The sequence below is a fragment of the Panthera onca genome, chromosome B2 (assembly GCF_046562875.1).
Source record: "Panthera onca isolate mPanOnc1 chromosome B2, mPanOnc1 haplotype 2, whole genome shotgun sequence".
Taxonomy (NCBI): Eukaryota; Metazoa; Chordata; class Mammalia; order Carnivora; family Felidae; genus Panthera; species Panthera onca.
Window position 1 is genome coordinate 143867290 of NC_138343.1, and position 16814 is coordinate 143884103.

A 16814-nucleotide genomic window follows, 5' to 3' on the forward strand; every position below is an offset into this window, starting at 1 on the left:
TACAGAGTAGAAGGCCAGTGAACATTTGAGTAATGAATGAATGAAATACTTTCCAAGGTAAGTCATCTGATACTCTTTATTTTTTTAATGTTTATTTATTTTTGAGAGAGAGAGAGAGTGTGAATGTAGGAGGGGCAGAAAGAGAGAGAGAGAGAGAGAGAGAGAGAGAGAGAGAGAGACAGAATCTGAAGCAGGCTTCAGGCTCTGAGCTGTCAGCACAGAGCCTGACGTGGGGTTTGAACTCAAGAACTGCAAGATCATGACCTGAGCTGAAGTCAGAGGCTTAACTGACTGAGCCACCCAGGTGCCCCTGTGGTCTGATACTCTCAACTTTCAGATGGGAACACCTCTCCTGACTTCTGGTTTCTCTAAGCGAACACTTGCCCTTCCAACAGCCCTTTACTCACCTGACCCAGGAGAAGTGGGGTAATTTACATGACTGGTGAGTTGGGGAAAGTTAAACCGGAATTCTTGACTTGGCTCTGCATTCCGTCTGAAAGCGAGCATTCCTCTGCTCTCCAGGAACTGCCGTCTTTGACCTCGGGAGGCTGCTCTGGGCCAACACTGCTTGCCCAATTCTGGGGCTCGGTCAGCGGGCCCGTTTGGCTCTTACAAAGCTACAGCTTCCAAGACAGGCTCCATCAGGGACACAGGAAATATTCTGGCCACCATCCTCCGTGTCTCTGCTTACATTCTCAAATTATTCAGAAAAATAACTGAGCACAGTACTATGTATCAGGACCTCTTGGAGATCATCATCCTCGAGGTCCAAAATGACACAGATCCTTTGCTCCAAAGAGAATATAATACAATTTAATTTGACTACGCTGGAAACATTATTCAGAGCTTGAAGCGAACTCCCCATTTAACTCAAGATCAAGTTGAAGGGTAACTCAAGACCAGAAACGGGCTATTATGTTCAGGGTAAGATTCTGGCTTTCTCTTTCCAATGTCAGTCTTCCCAAATAAAGGGGGGAAAAGCAATTAGCCAGAGAAGACAAGCACTGTAGGACCACGACTGGAAGGCAAACTGGAATAAACACTTTTCAAGCCAACATTCATTGTGTGATGTGTCCTGCAAAGAATACACGGTCATTCCCAGCTCTAGAGCCACCTCGAATTACAGGGATTTCGTGATCGTTAGAAGTAACACCTCGTACAGCAACCAGTCATCTTTGAAAGGCCAAAGAAGGTTTGTAGAGTGCGCTCGATGTCACCGTTCACTCAGCGTGTTCGTGGTATGTGCAGCCAAGGCATACTTGGTAGGACCTCATTAAGTCGTCAAAGACTCAGAGGTTGACAAGAAACCCTGAGACAGGGGATGCCTCAGTCGTCTTTCTTCTGAATAGAATACAATTCTAGGAAAGTCACCCTCTATCCCTCAGATCCCCAAACTTCACATGCATGGAAACTTCCGACATGGGGACGGTTAACACTCCCGACGGGCTCATTCAACACACACGGTCACTCCCGATTGCCTCTTCTTTGCAGGTGCAGTGGCCAGTGGGCACGTCGATTCTCTGCCGTCAGGCGTTAAGGCACGTCCAGAATGTGACACTTCTCAAGGTTTACTCCAATCACATCTTCCCTGAAGCACTGTGATCACGTTAAGGCTCTGCTCACTCTTGCAGAGTGACCCGTGCACCCCACTCGTACAAGGTTTCACGATTCACGTGCTGCCACACGTCTTGATAGTCAAGAGCCCTTCCAGGTGTCAGAGTTTTAGGACTGGCATAGCTTAACAGACCTTAACAACCAGTCACAAAACAGAAAGGTCAGGCTTCTTGGCTGGGTTCACCATCGTCAAACACGTTTTCTAGGAGACTGAGAAATGCAGCAGGTAGGGACATGGTAGGTTACACCGTGGACACTGAGGGCTGAATTTTTACCCACATTTAAAGCAACATTAAGAAAAATCCAGGAACTGGTGAGTCCGGGAGTCTGGAGGGAAGGCGGGAGAAAAAAAGAGAAGGGAAAATTTCAAAAGACGGAAGGAAGCGGTCATGTCACGTGCAGCAGGGAAATCACATCAAATAACACATGGTGACTGGGCGGGGGGGCATCACCTCTGAGAAACTGGACCTGGAGGGGAGGACATAGGACCCCAAATAGGTCTGAAGCAACAGACTGAGGGGAAGACGAGAGTTAAGGGCCAGAGTTCAATTTAACGTGTTAAATCCTAGAAGCAAGGAGAGGAAAACTGGCAATGTGAGTGTCGGGGGGTTATATCAGGATACAGGCATTGAGCAAACTGGGTGGCCGGCTCGGAAATTCAGCCATGAACGAGAAAAGCAAGCATCTGTCCTCTTAGACCTTGCACACTATGGAGGTGACACTGGGGGAGCAGGGAGTGGTGCGCACATTACGGGAAAGTTTGGCAGGTGAAGGGGAGTATTGGAGGAGGAGGCGGTCAGGGAAGTCACCTGGGAGGCAGTACTTGAGCGCCTATGATGTCGTCGGTAGCCGGGGAAGGGTCTCCAGCACGAGGGACAGAAAAGGCGAGTCTTGCCAGCGGAGCGTGCGCAGAGAATGCAAGTCCCTGTGGGAGGGTACAGTGACTGAAGCGCGAGGTGTGAGATGGGAGTGGGAAGAGGGAGTCAGTGGACACAGGCCAGGCCAGGCCAGCCTCAGAAACCACTAGAAGAACTTTGGATTTCACTATAAATGTGATGGGAAGCCACGGAAGGGTTTCAGCCCTGGAAGGACTTCATTCAGCTGGCGTGATTTTAAAGATGGTGTGAGGTTGGAAAGTGGGAAACAGAGAGGTTGGGTTTCCGACTAGAATAGGACTCTGTTTCTTCAGATGGGAAGAGAAAAAGAGTGGAAGTTGGGGAGGGGAGCTTGTGGAACGTAGGGCTCAGGGCGGTCCAGTCGCACCAACGGACCTGTGTCACAAGCCTCTTCCAGAAAAGCTAATCACAACTGGTCCAAAGCATGCAGACTTTACCCACAGCCAAGAACACTTTCCCATACTCTGCCCCACGGAACCCCAATTCAGGAACACTATTAGGTGACATTAACAAGCGTTTGGGGAGATCGGCATTCAGGGAAACAAACAAACAAAAAGACACATATCAGTGTCTTCACCACCAGCCTTCTCAGGACACAATGTGCTGATGAGACTTTTCAGAGACGGGTCTTGGCACCCACCTCCTGACCTCACGCTACGGCGCTGTTAAGGAACTAGTATTCCAGAAACCGTAATCCCTGATGGAGTAAGTGTACCCGTCTATCGTGATTTCTTAATGTTTTGTTTCATGTAATCTTGGCAAAAAGTCTCAATGTCTAAACCTGGTTGCCCCATCCTCTGGGAAATCTCCCAGAGTACCAACCCAGTTCCCTCCTGCCTCGGCAGGCAGGCCTGGATGGAGGTACTGACGTGGACTGACTCGCGTTCCTGTTTTTATCTCCCAAACCAGGTCTGGAGTTTCCCTGCTGCTCTTAACCCAGAGAGGTCATCTTGCAGAAGCTCCCGAAAGGATGGGGACACGTGCGGGGGGGGGGGGGGCAGGGGAGGAGAGCCTCTGATGACCCAGCCCCTTCTCCCAGTGAGATCATGGCGGAGGGCACCGGCCAAAGGGTTAAGTGCCTGCGGGCCCTCAAGTTCTGGGAACACCTGGGCTTAAGCGGAGATGGCACAATCAGCCAATATTCACTAGTGCCTGATTGAAATTTGGTCCTGGCCTCACCGTCACCAACCTGAGCAATCCTGCATAGTTGACCCAAATTCAGGCTAGCAACTTGTTAGCTCCTTTTTAACGTGCTGTCTGTCGGGGAGGACGTATTTTCCGCTTCGGTTTTTAACCCCTGCTCTTCCTCAACGTCCACATCTCTTTCTTCCTCACTCGTCGTGTATTTTGTACCTTTATGGTTGTCCCTCCCCTCCTTCTCTAACGACTGAGCATATTTCCATTGCAATTACTGACATGCTGATAGAAAAGTTCTGTGTTTCTTGTTCTTCATTTTAAAAGTGGATTAGGTACAATGATTTACATATTCTTTCCAAAATACAATAAAAGCCTAGAGATTACACAGCTTGCTTTGTACCCCAGTGTGACCACCAGATGACTTTTCTCTCTCCAGCAGTGGTTTCTCAGCTGAGAGTGCCATTTGGCCACGTCTGGAGATATTTTGGGTTGTCACGACTAGGGGGTGGAGCACCACTGGCATCAGGGAGTTGGGGCCAGGGTGTAGCTAATCCTAAAATGCGCAGAACAGCCCTTGTGACAAAGACCTACCCGGCCCCAAATGTCACTAGTCAGCAGAGGCCGACAAACCCGCTTTGTGACCGTCGACAGTGAAAAAGACGGGCCAGGTTGGCCACACAGTTTTACGGTTGGATCTGGATCCGTAATTGCTTGGTCTGCCTTGAATTCTAGCTCCATTGTTTATTGTCGTGAGACCCTGAACAGGCTATTTGACTTTGCGGAGCCTCAGTTTCCTCCTCTGTAACCGATCTGAGGTTTCAGTAAACTAGCACATAGAAAGGACTTGGGACGGTGCCTGGAGCATTTGCAGACTGTTGTTTTGTTTTGTTTTATTTCCTTTTCTTGGGCAGATTGTGTGCATGTTAACAGAAGAAATGACCCAGAACTCATCTGTGTCTGTAAATGAATACAGAATTACATAGCTTGTTAAGGAAAAGATACCTTACATTATCCAACACTTTATATTTTAAACTCTAGAAAATCCTCAAACCCTCACATACCGGAATTCCTGCTAATATTAATTCATTCTCTGAAGTCCTAAAACTTGTTTTTGAAATCCATGGTGCAGTAGGCCTTTGGAACAGATTGTCTACATTCTCCACATGGCTCACTGGCCTAGGACAGAACATCTGGATATGACATGCCTAACAATGCAGGTTTTAAGAAGTTTCTAGTTGGGTAATTGTAGAGAAATTACAGAAAACATTCATTGGTGTCTCTTCTGCATAAATGACGCGTTACGAGACCATGCATCAGACTTGCACAAACATATAAAACCCTTCCTGCAGGACTGCGAATGTTTTGACCAGGCATTCGTTTGCCATTTCCTCCATGCATCTCCTTGTCGCGCTCCCCCCTCCTACTGCTCTTTTACTGTTCAAAGCACAGGGCCAACGAGGCCAGAGTGAAGGTCTCTAATCCCACGTGGGCACCGTGGCTTCGTTCCAGCCATGGGTCGTGTGATAGCAGGCTTATGTGTTAACTTGTCTGGGCTGCGGTGTCCTGTTATTTAATCAAACCCGATCTAAATCTAGGTGTTGCTGCTGGGAAAGGTCTTTGCAGATGTGGAGATTATTATTGTTTTGTTTTGTGTGGGAACCTGACTGGTGCCGTTGAACACACCAACCCCTTACTGAACACAGTGGCTGGCCAAGAGCCGGGGAGGGATGGCCACATTCATCACCACCACTGGAGAAACTGCCTGGGTTTATGCACTAGGCAAATTCTTGCATGAAGAATACATACCCCTTGGGGCACCCGGGTGGCTCAGTACGTTAAGTGTCGGACTTCAGCCCAGGTCATGATCTCATAGTTTGTGAGTTTGAGCCCTGCATCGGGCTCTGTGCTGATAGCTCGGAGCCTGGAGCCTGCTTTGGATTCTGTGTCTGCCTCTCTCTCTGACCCTCCCCTACTCACTCACTCTCTGTCTCTCTCTCAAAAATAAAAAAGTTAAAAAAAAAAAAAAAGAATGTATAATACCTCTTGGCCTCCAGGAACATGAACTTGCCTTTTAAAATCTCGCAGGACCACCATTCTTAAAAAAAATTTTTTTTTAACGTTTATTTATTTTTGAGACAGAGAAAGACAAAGCATGAACGGGGGAGGGTCAGAGAGAGGGAGACACAGAATCTGAAACAGGCTCCAGGCTCTGAGCTATCAGCACAGAGCCCGACGTGGGGCTGGAACTCACGGACCGTGAGATCATGACCTGAGCCGAAGTCGGCCGCTTAACCGACTGAGACACCCGGGCGCCCCGAGGACCACCATTCTTGAGCACGAGCACAGTGACAGAGAGACTGAGGAAAAGGCACTAAAGAGTGTTGCCGGGAAACCCAACTTTGAATTGGGATGACTCCAGGCATAACGGGGAAGGAGGAAACAAGGAAAGAAAGAAGAAGGACAGTCTTCAGCTCTGCATTTAGACCCTGTAAACCTGTATCACTTCCATGAGAAAATCACACTAGAATACTGCTAATAATATTAGCGTTAACATTTATATATTTACTACTCATATAGAAGGCATTCAGTAAGTGTTATTAAATTTTTAATTAAGCTCCGTGTACCAAGTATTACAATAAAAGATTTACAGGCCAGTAGATAATGGAGCGGGCTGATTCAGAGAGTATGATCTTCTTTTTTTTCTTTTTTAACTTTACTTATTTATATTTTGAGAGAGAAGGAGAGAGAACGTACAAGTGAGGGAGGGGCAGAGAGAGAAGAAGAAAGAGGGAATCTCAAGGAGGCTCCACACTGTCAACACAGAACCCAATGCGGGGCTCAAACTCATGAACCTTGAGATCATGACCTGAGCGGAGATCAAGAGTCGGACACATAACCAACTGAGCCACTCAGGCGCCTCTAGAGGGTCTTTTCTTAAACAATATGCCATTCCATCCCCAAATAACTGTAGTAAAATTCTAATTATCTGAGAAGATTTGCATTCTTTTTCTCTCCTTCCATCTCTGTCCAGTGTCTTACCAGCCTAGGACTGGACAAGGAGAGAAAAAGAAACACGTGTCTTTAAGCATGACAGTGCCACATAATCTCATGTTTTGATTGCTGAAGAATACTTTGAATTTATCTATGCCTATTGTCCTCTTCAATAATCATGTTTATTATGCTGACTGGGTATACCAGAGGTCCCTGCTTTCCTAGTAAAGAATGAGGGACAAAGTCTTCCAAAACATACCAGAGGGGACTCTCCAAACTCATTTTATGAGGTCAGCATTATTCTGACACCAAAAACAGACAGGAATGCCATAAGAAAAGAAAAGTATAGGCCAATATCTGTAAGGAACATAGATGCAAAAATTCTCACCAAAATACGAGCAAACCAAATTCAACAACACATGAAGAGGCTCATACACCATGGTCAAGTGGGATTTATTCCAGGGATGCAAGGATGGTTCAACATCTGCAAATCAATCAAGGTGAAACACCACATCAATGAAGTAAAGATAAAAATGATACAATCGTCTGAATAGGTGCAAAAAGAGGATTTGACAAAATTCAACATGAATTTATGACAAAAAATCTCAACAAAGTGGTTACAGAGGGAACTTATATAAGAAAGGCCACTTATGACAAGCCCACAGCTAACATCATACTCAACAGTGAAAAGCTGAAAGGCTTTCCTCTAAGATCAGGAACAAGACACTCTCAGCACTTTTATTCAATAGTAGCACAAGTCCTAGACAGGGCAATTAGGCAAGAAATAAAAGGCATCCAATTGAAATGGAAGAAGTAAGGTTGTCACTGTTTAATAGACAGGATATTATATTTAGAAAACCCTAAAGATTCCATCAAGAAACTGTTAGAGTAAATGAATTCAGTAAAGTTGCAAAATACAAAACTAATATAGAAAGATTTGTTGCATTTCTTTACAGTAATAACGAACTATCAGAAAGAGAAATTAAGAAAACAACCCCACTAACAATTGCATCAAAAAGAATGAAATACTTAGGAGTAAATTTAACCAAGAAAATGGAAGTGAAAATATACTGAAAACTACAAGACATTAATGAAAGAAATTGAAAAAGAAACAAATAAATGGAAAGCTATTCCATGCTCATGGATTGGAAGAATTAATATTGTTAAAATGTCCGTGCTCCCCAAAACAATCTATAAATTGAGTGTAATCCCTATCTAAATTCCAATGACATTTTTCACAAAACTAGGACAAACAATCCTAAAATTTGTATGGAACCACAAAAGACCCCAAATAGCCAAAACAATCTTGAAAAAGAGCTAAGCATCATGCTCCTGTTTTTTCAAACTATATTACAAAGCTGTAGTAATTAAAACAGTATAATATGGGCATAAAAACATAGATCAATGAACAGAATAGAGAGTCCAGAAACAAAGCCATGCATATACAGTCAATTAATTTATGGCAAAGGAGCCAAGACTATGCAATGGGGAAAGGACAGTCTCTTCAATAAATGGTGTTGGGAAAACTGGACAGCCAAATGCAAAAACAATGAAATTGGACAAGTTTATTATACCATACATAAAAATTAACTCAGAATATATTCAGACTTGAAACCAAAGAAGTCCTAGAAGAAAACATAGGTGGTAAGCTTCTTGACATAGATGTTGGCAATGATTTTTAACTGACACCAAAAGCAAAAAAAAAAAACAAAAAAACAAAAAACAAAAAAACAAAAGCAAAAACAAGCAAGCGGGATTGCATCAAACTAAAAAGCTTCTGCACAACAAAGGAAACCATTAAAAATATGAAAAGGCAACCTACTGAATGAGAGAAAATATTTGCAAATCATATATCTGATAGGGTCTAATATCCAAAATATACTTAAAAAAATACTCCTGTAACTCAACAGCAAAACAAACAAACAAAATCTGATTAAAAAATGGGCAGAAGATCTGAGCAGACGTTCTTCCAAAAAAGACATACGATGGCCAACAGGTAGATGAAATGATGCTCTACATCATTAATCACCAGGAAAATGAAAATCAAAACCACAACGAGATATCACCTCACACCTGTGAGAATGGCTAGTATCAAAAAGACAAGATAACAAGTGCTGGTGAGGATGTGGAGAAAAGGAAACCCTTTTCCCATTCTTGGTGGGAATGTAAATTCGTGCAACCACCGTGGAAAACAGTATGGGGGATCCTCAAAAAATGAAAAATAGAACTACTGTATGATCCGGCAATTCCATACTTCTGGGTTTCTATTTACCCACAGAAAAGGAAAAAACTAACTTGAAAAGATACATGTATACTCGTGTTCTTTGCAGGTTTATTTACAAGAGCCAAGATACGGAAACAACCTAAGCGTCCATCAATAGGTGAATGGGGAAAGAAGATGCGATGTGATGTGTGTGTATTTTACTCTTATTATTCACCAATAACATTTTTCACCGGTAATGTTATTCACCAATAACAAAGAATGAAATCTTGCCCTGTGCACCACCACACGTGGACCCCAAGGGCATTATGCTAAGAGAACTAAGACAGGGAAAGACAGATATCGTGTAGAATCTAAAAGTAAATAAACAAGCTCATAGAAAAAGAGAACGGCCAGAAGTGGAGGGTTAGAGGTGGCAAAAATGGGTGAACCGTTTCAGTTTGTTTTTTAGTTGAAATATACTGAATTTAGAAAATGAGTAAAAAAAAAAAAAAAAGTATCAGGGACGAACAAATGACATGTTTAATTCGAAGGAGGATCCATCTGTTCTGGGCCATTTGGCGCACGGCCATCACATGGCTCTAGTCTCTGAGAAGGGCATTCTATTTGGCCATACGACGTATCCAAGTTCATAAACATAAAGATCTCCCACCACCTCGTTTCAGAATGACTCCCTGTCACAGTTCGGTTCACTGCTCTCAACCGAAACAACACATCCAGCCTGGGACTGGCAAGCACGGGGCTACACCAGCTGGAGGACCCTTCCATGAGCAGAGAAAGGAGAGCGGCAGCTGCTAACAGAGGCAGCCTGTCCTCACTCTCCAGCCAGCCGCCAAGGTAACAGCTGAGCTGAGGAAGTCGTCATGAATCGGGCAGTGTTACAAAGGAAATCTTGTCCCATTGATCAGCTCGGCTTCCTCCACAATATTGATCTTCCAGGTCTTCCTGGAGAAAAGAAGCTGGCAGGGAAGGGGGGGGCTGGAGGCTTTTCAAGGCAGACTTAATTCTATAGCTCATCAGAGAAGGCGAAGGTTAGGAAGTCATTCAGGAAAAATGACGGTTGGCCCCGGGGACTGGATTCATGAGCGCCACAGTCCTAAGGGAGATGTCGAAGTACCAAAAAGAAGAGGAAATTACAGGAACTGATTCCCCCCCCCCCTTTTTTTAAGTTTTATTTTTATTCAAAGAGCACTTTGGGTTAAAAATAGAACACAGAAGTAAGAAAGTCGATTGCGACAACCAGGCAAGATGGCTTTCTGCTTCTTATATTAGTCACTGGTTTTCAAGGCCACCATCTAGATTTCCCCACCATGAGCTCTACCTATGAGGTGCCAGGCGCCCTGCGGACGGGCGGGGGTGGGGGGCGGCGTCCGTCCCGTGTAGCAGGGCCTCTCAAACTTTCATAGGCATGTGCACCACCTATAGATGGCTTTACGACATAGTCTTAGGTCTTCAGCCTTAGGGCTTAGATCTGCGTTTTTAACTCCAGGCTGATGCTGAGGCTGACCTAGGGGAGACAGGTAGGTGGATTACCGCACCCCAACTAGGGCCGGGTCCTGCTCTCGGCTCTTTGAATATATTAGTTCTCTTCAGTCTCTGAATGGTCCAAGAGGAAAGCCCCATAACAGACAATTAGTTAGACTCCGGTCACTGTTCACCCATAATTCTGTCCCTATTTCCATTGTTCTCAGGTGGCATTCCCAGGCTCATATTCCTTAGCCTGCCATTCCCAGTCTGAGCCTTTGAAGGTTCGTCACATGTGTTTCCTCCTCCAGGAAGCCTTCCTGGCCCACCAAACCTAGACAAGGTGGGCCTCCTATACATGCCAACACACGCTCCTATATACTTGTTGTACAAGATGTGTTGGTTATTTATCACTTTGTAACAAGTGTACCCCAAAACTGAATGGCTCAGAACTACAAGAAACACTTACTATCTCTGAGAGCTTCTGGGGTCAGGAATTATTCAAGACTGACAGGACCGAGTGGTTCGGGCTTAGGGTCTCTTGGGAGGTTGTGGTCCGGATGTCGGCTGGGGCTTGACTGGGGTTGGAGGGTCTACCTCTAAGGCAGCTGTTCACACAGCAGGCTGCCTGCCGGCTACAGACCCCAATTCTATTTACAGGCAGCTTGAATGTCCTCCTGAGGTGGTGTCAGGCTTCCCCAGAACAGGAGCAGCAGTGAGGGGAGTGAGGAAAAGGAGGAGGGGAGAGGGAGGGATGGAGGGAGGGAGGGAGAGAGGGAGGGATGGAGGGAGGGAGGGAGAGAGGGAGGGAGAGAGGGAGGGGCAGAAACTATACTTTTTATGGCTGAAAATTCACAGAGCCTCATTTCCATCACTCAGTTTGCTAGAAGAGAGTCACTGAGTCTAGCCAGAATTTGAGAGTTAGAAGAATTAGGTCCCACTTCTTGTAGAAAGGATTGTCAAAGACATATTTAAAAATTACCATCCTGCAGCCGGTTGAATTTTTCACAGATAGCTGCAGCAATATCTCCTATGCCCCATAATCTTCTAGAATGGGGTCATTCCTCCATCAAGAGGTAGAACAAATTCCCCACCACTTGATTCTGAGAGGGCTGCCAACTTACTCATAACCAACAGAATACGGTGGAAGCAAGATACGACTTTCAAGGTGAGGTCATAAAAGGCAGAGCACCATTTGCCCTGGGAGCTAGGACAGGACACTCACCTGGGAGCCCTGAACTACCAGCTAAGAAATCCTACCCCCCAGAGGCTGCCATGCCACAAGGAAGGCCAGATCACATGGGTAGAGTGCCCCAGCCCCAGCCGAGGTCCCAGCCAACAGCCAACATAAACTGTTAGACCAGCAAATAAGGGATCTCCTGCTCATTCTGGCCCCCAGCTCTGGAGTCTTTCCGCTGAGAACCAGACATCCTGGAGCAGGGTATAGCTGCTCCCTCGGACCACTGTGCAGTTTCATGGCCCACAGAATCGGTAGGCATCACGGAATGGCTGTTTTCAACTGCTGAGTTTTGGGATTCTGGGCTACACAGCATTTAGTAACCGGAACATACTTTGCATTATAATTGTCTGTGCTCTCTCACGCCCTCCCCCGATACACTATTAGGCTGAAAGCTTTCTAGGGCACAGAGCTGTGTCTTACTCCTTATAAAGCACCCAACATAGTGCTTGACATGTAGTAGATGCTCAACAAATGTTTGTTAAACGAATAATGAATGAATAAGAATTCATGGAATTGTGAGGCGTCTGGGCGGCGCAGTTAGTTCAGCTCAGGTCATGATCTCACGGTTCGTGAGTTCCAGCCCTGCATTGGGCTCGCTGTTGTCAGTGGTCAGTGCAGAGCCTGCTTCGGATCATCTGTCCCCCTCTCTCTGTCCTTCCCCGGCTTGCACGCTCTCTCTCTCAAAAATAAATAAACATTAAAAAAAAGAAAAAGAATTCATGAAATTGTGGCAGAATAGTTCTCATTGGCTGGAATTCCTGAGATCCACTGGATAGCAGTCCTATAGTAGAGTTACCACCATTTACCAGTCCAGCTCACGTGCCCATCTCCCTGCCCCTCACAGAGTGGGTGTTCCTTCCTTATCTTCTCATCCCACCCTTCTTTTGACCTTCTAAATTGACCCCGAAAGCATTTAATCAGGGACTCCTTCTGCTTCTATGCAAAGACTTGCATACTATTAGCATAAATAAATAGTAATAACGATCATAAACATGGCTGTGGCCTCAAAGTCAAAAGGTACTTCCATTTATTTATTTATTTACTTACTTACTTACTTATTTATTTATGAGAGACAGAGCACCAAAGAGGGAGGGGCACAGAGAGGAGACACAGAATCCCAAGTAGGCTCCAGGCTCAACACGGGGCTGGAACTCACGAGCTGTGAAATCATGACCTGAGCCAAAGTTGGGCACTCAACCGACCGAGCCCCCCAGGTACTTCCATTTAATTTTGATTCTAGGGTAAATGTTTGGAAAACAATTTTAGGATTCTGGAGTTGATTTTACCTTCTCAATTCCAAATATAGGGGCTGGAAGATGTGTTTGAAAAGATTAAATTTATAGGGGCGCCTGGGTAGCTCAGTCAATTCAACATCCGACTCTTGATTTCAGCTCAGGTCATGATCTCACAGTTCGTGAGACGGAGCCCTGCATTGGCTCATAGCGGGCGTTGGGTCTGCTTGAGATTCTCTCTCCCTCTCTCTCTATCCTTCCCCAGTTCAAGCGTGCACACATGTGCTATGTCTCTCTCTCTCTCTCAAAATAAATAAAAACATTTTAAAAATTAAATTTTTTTTCTCAGTTGCATTCAGAGGAGTTGAATGCATTTAATTCTTAACGTTAATGAATGTATAAAAAGGGGATCGTGTGTTTATTAACATTTGTGTGTCTTTCTACATATAGAATATATTAAAATATATATTTCTACATAAGTACAGAATACATTAAAAAGTTTTTTACTGTTTTTATTTATTTTTAAGAGCCAGAGAGAGACAGAGCATGAGTGGGGGAGGGGCAGAGAGAGAGGGAGACACAGAAACCGAAGCGGGCTCCAGGCTCTGAGCCGTCAGCACAGAGCCAGACGTGGGGCTCGAACCCACACGGACTGTGAGACCATGACCTGAGCTGAAGTCAGATGCTTAACTGACTGCGCTACCCGGGTGCCCCTAGAATACATTTTAAACACGTCTGATATTTGAGAAAATGGTGTTTTAGTCAGTCTGGATAGACATTTCAACTCGCTTGAGCCTGTGACTTTATTTATTATTTTATTGGATCTGATAACAATGAATGCCTTCAATTTAATATTCATATACCCAAGTTTATAACTGGCACCAGGCTTGAAGGTAAATACCTCAGCTTCTACTTAATCCCCAACCAAAATTTCATTTTCCTTCTATATTTACCCGCAAAGACAATTATCTAGAAACAGCTTGGTTCTCATTATCTCATTATGTCATGATTAAGTTTAACTCTCCTAAATTTTACAAATGCTAATTCAATCTAAAAAAGCCAACAAAATGTCAATCAAAACTGATCTACAGTTGTCTGTTGCCAGCAGCTGTTTAAAAAAAAAAAAAAAGAAAAGAAAAAGGTTGTTCCTTCAAATTCAAGGAATTTGTGTGCATCAAGTATAATAGATATGGGTACACTCTGATGTAAAAGAAGCAGGATTTTTGCCCCCAGGATTAAACACATACTTGGAGAGAAGTAAAGCTTCGAATGACTTTTCCTCTCTTCCTTCCTCCCCACAATTGTCCTGTGTTGTAACTTCTTCAGAATCCACCGTAGAAATAAATAAGTTGTGGTTAAAAGGAAATGAAAACTGGATGACCCCCATCTGTGAAAGATTGCCAAGTTTAACAGTATCCCTGGCATAAATGCCCGTGTGGCATTATTGATGGCGAAATGCTGGAGGGGAACCAAAGATGGCACCAGCCTCAACCCCACCACTGGCGCTGAGCAAGAGGAGATTGACACGGGGGCAGACAAAGGTTGATGGCCTTCCACGGAAGGGTGCACGCAGGGAAGTTTTACCTGCGGACGCCCTGGGCGGTAAGGCAAGCGTGAGGAGCACCGCATTGCCGACTTGCCCAGGGTCGAACAAGTAATGATTCACTGGCATGACTGCTCCTAAAACATAGACCTTCCACCTGCCCCCTCCAGGCTGCCCAACAGACAGTGGGCATGCATGTCCCACTAACCTCCAGGTCCCGTGCCAAGCAGCTCTCGAGGCTCAGCCAGAGAAACTGAGGCCGTGACACCAAGTGGCCAGAGGCAGTCCAAAAAGGAATCAAGGGCAGTCCTGTGCCCCCTGGAACAAGGGCACGTCTCCCTCGTGTCTCCTTCCGCCTCTGTTTCCTGATGCTGAGGTTAGAGCATTCTCTTCCTGCATCAGCTTTGGTCAATAACTCAGGCACCAGATGGATACCTGGTTCTGAAGCAAGAAACGATAGCACTTTCAGGTGGTGGGGGTGGGGAAGAGGCAGCATGAATCTTCGTATTGGCAAATCACAAAAAAACATCAAAACAGAGTGGAAGTGAAATCAATTTTCAGGACTAGATTAGAGGGGAAAGAAAAAGAAACTTTGTAAGAGTTGAAATTCAACAACAACAAACGTGCCGACCTAAAACTCCCTATTCTTTGTCGGTCCCCTTTTCAAAGTTGGACAAATTCTAAAACAGGACATTACAATAGTCCTTCTAGACTTCTGGTTGTGGGACAAGATGGAATGGACACACTCGTTCAGGGTGTTGTGTAGAGAAGGGGCGCGTGAAGACCGAAAGGTGGAGAGAAAAAGGCAGGGACCAGGATCAGAGGAAAAACAAGGTGGTGCATTCCCTGGTGTTCACATAGACTTTATCGTATATCCCAGACTGGGTGCTGTAGGCGTTGGCAACCTGGAAATGCCAATGGGATGCAGATGAAAAAAACCACCCTCCCCTCCCATCCCCCCACTCCTGCCCAAAGCCTCCTCTTTATTTCTTTAAATGTTTTTATTTGTATTAGAGAGAGACAGAGAGAGACAGAGAGAGAGCGCCAGTGGGGGAGGGGCAGAGAGAGAGGGAGATAGAGAATCTGAAGCAGGCACCAGGCTCCGAGCTGTCAGCCCAGAGCCTGATGCAGGGCTCGAAACCATGAACCGTGGGATCATGACCTGAGCTGAAGTTAGATGCCCAACTGACTGAGCCACCCAAGCGCCCCAAAAGCTTCCTCTTTCTAGCTCAAGGATGAGGCAAAAAGTAGTCTGTAAGACAGTCTGTAAGACATTAACCGCCCTACTCCAACCAAACATTATGGAAAAAACTGTAGCCCTACTCTGATTCATTTCAGGAAAGGCCCGGTGGGGGGGTGTGGGGGACCACTTTCAGGCTATAATGAAACATTCCTCTCAACTCCCCCACCTGCTGGGTGGTTCTGGGAAGGCTGATATTGGGGAGCTGGGACTTGCACTATCCTCCGCTGGTCATGAACCTTTGAGCCCCCCAGGTGACAAGGCAGACCTCCCTCTCCCAGCCCGGGTGTGGTCAGTGGAGGCCTGGTGGGAAGTCTCAACTGCCACCTTTGCTCAGCACTAGCAAGGAACCCTTCCCTTCGGGGCGTCAGTGGTACGGCGGGGAATCTGCACTTGCCCTTGCTGAACAGTAAGTAGGAAGGTGGCAGCTTTTCCCCCACTAACACAACGTCAGAGGAAACCTGTTAAAACAGGTTTAAAGAAGATCCAGAGTCTCAAAACATGACACCCTAAATGTCCAGGATACAGCTGGAAATTCACCAGATGTACCAAGAACCAAGAAAAAACTCAGCTTCTATGAGGAAAGGCGATGGACGCTTATCCACACTGAGATGCTATAGATGTTTGGCTTATCTGGCAAGAGTTTTAAAGTGGCCATGCCAGAAATCCTTCGGCGAGTAACTGTGAGCTAACGGTGAACACGCTGGGAGGAAATGAAAAGTAGAAAGTCTCGACAAATAAGCAGAAGATGCGAAGAAGAATCAAGTGGAAATTTTGGAATTCAATAAGCAACAGCAAAATAACAAAGTCGCTGGTCGGGCCTAACAGAACAGAAGCAGAGAAAAGAATCCGTGAAGTCAAGGGCAGAACAACAGAAATTCCAATTGGAGCGACAGGGAGAAAACTAAGGCAGAAAAGCAGTCCTTCAAGTTACTCAGCGGAACATTCCAAGGAATGCCTGGGTCCCTAGAAAGTATAAAGCTATGATCCAGGCACCGCTTCCAATGCAGACATGAATTTAAGAGTCTCGTGTTTCCACAAAATCTATGCAGGCTGAGCCCATCTCTCTTCTGCAAAGAGTGAGCAATCCATTAGTGATTCTCGAAATCTGGAGGCACGATTGCTCAAATGTCTTTGGCTGCTCAAAAGTGCCAATGGAATCAGTCACGGAAGAGATAAGAGCCCTCTTGCTTCTGGTGCACTGGATTGTGCTGCTCTGTTCTCCAGGGAGTGCCA

The 16814-nt window shown here is 45.4% G+C and overlaps 1 protein-coding gene across 7 annotated transcripts in view; it reads right to left on the reverse strand.

Moving 5' to 3' along the window:
• Nucleotides 1-16814, reverse strand: part of AGPAT4 (1-acylglycerol-3-phosphate O-acyltransferase 4) — a 127269-nt gene that overhangs the window by 52868 nt on the left and 57587 nt on the right. Inside the window, exon 1 of one of the 7 annotated variants that reach the window (XM_060617051.3) lies at nucleotides 7027-7415. The exons of the other annotated variants lie outside the window; for them this stretch is intronic. Within the exon in view, the coding sequence (XP_060473034.1) occupies nucleotides 7027-7078 (52 nt within the window). The 5' untranslated portion in view covers nucleotides 7079-7415. Of the gene's footprint in view, nucleotides 1-7026; nucleotides 7416-16814 lie in introns of those variants that run through there. 7 annotated transcript variants of the gene reach the window in all.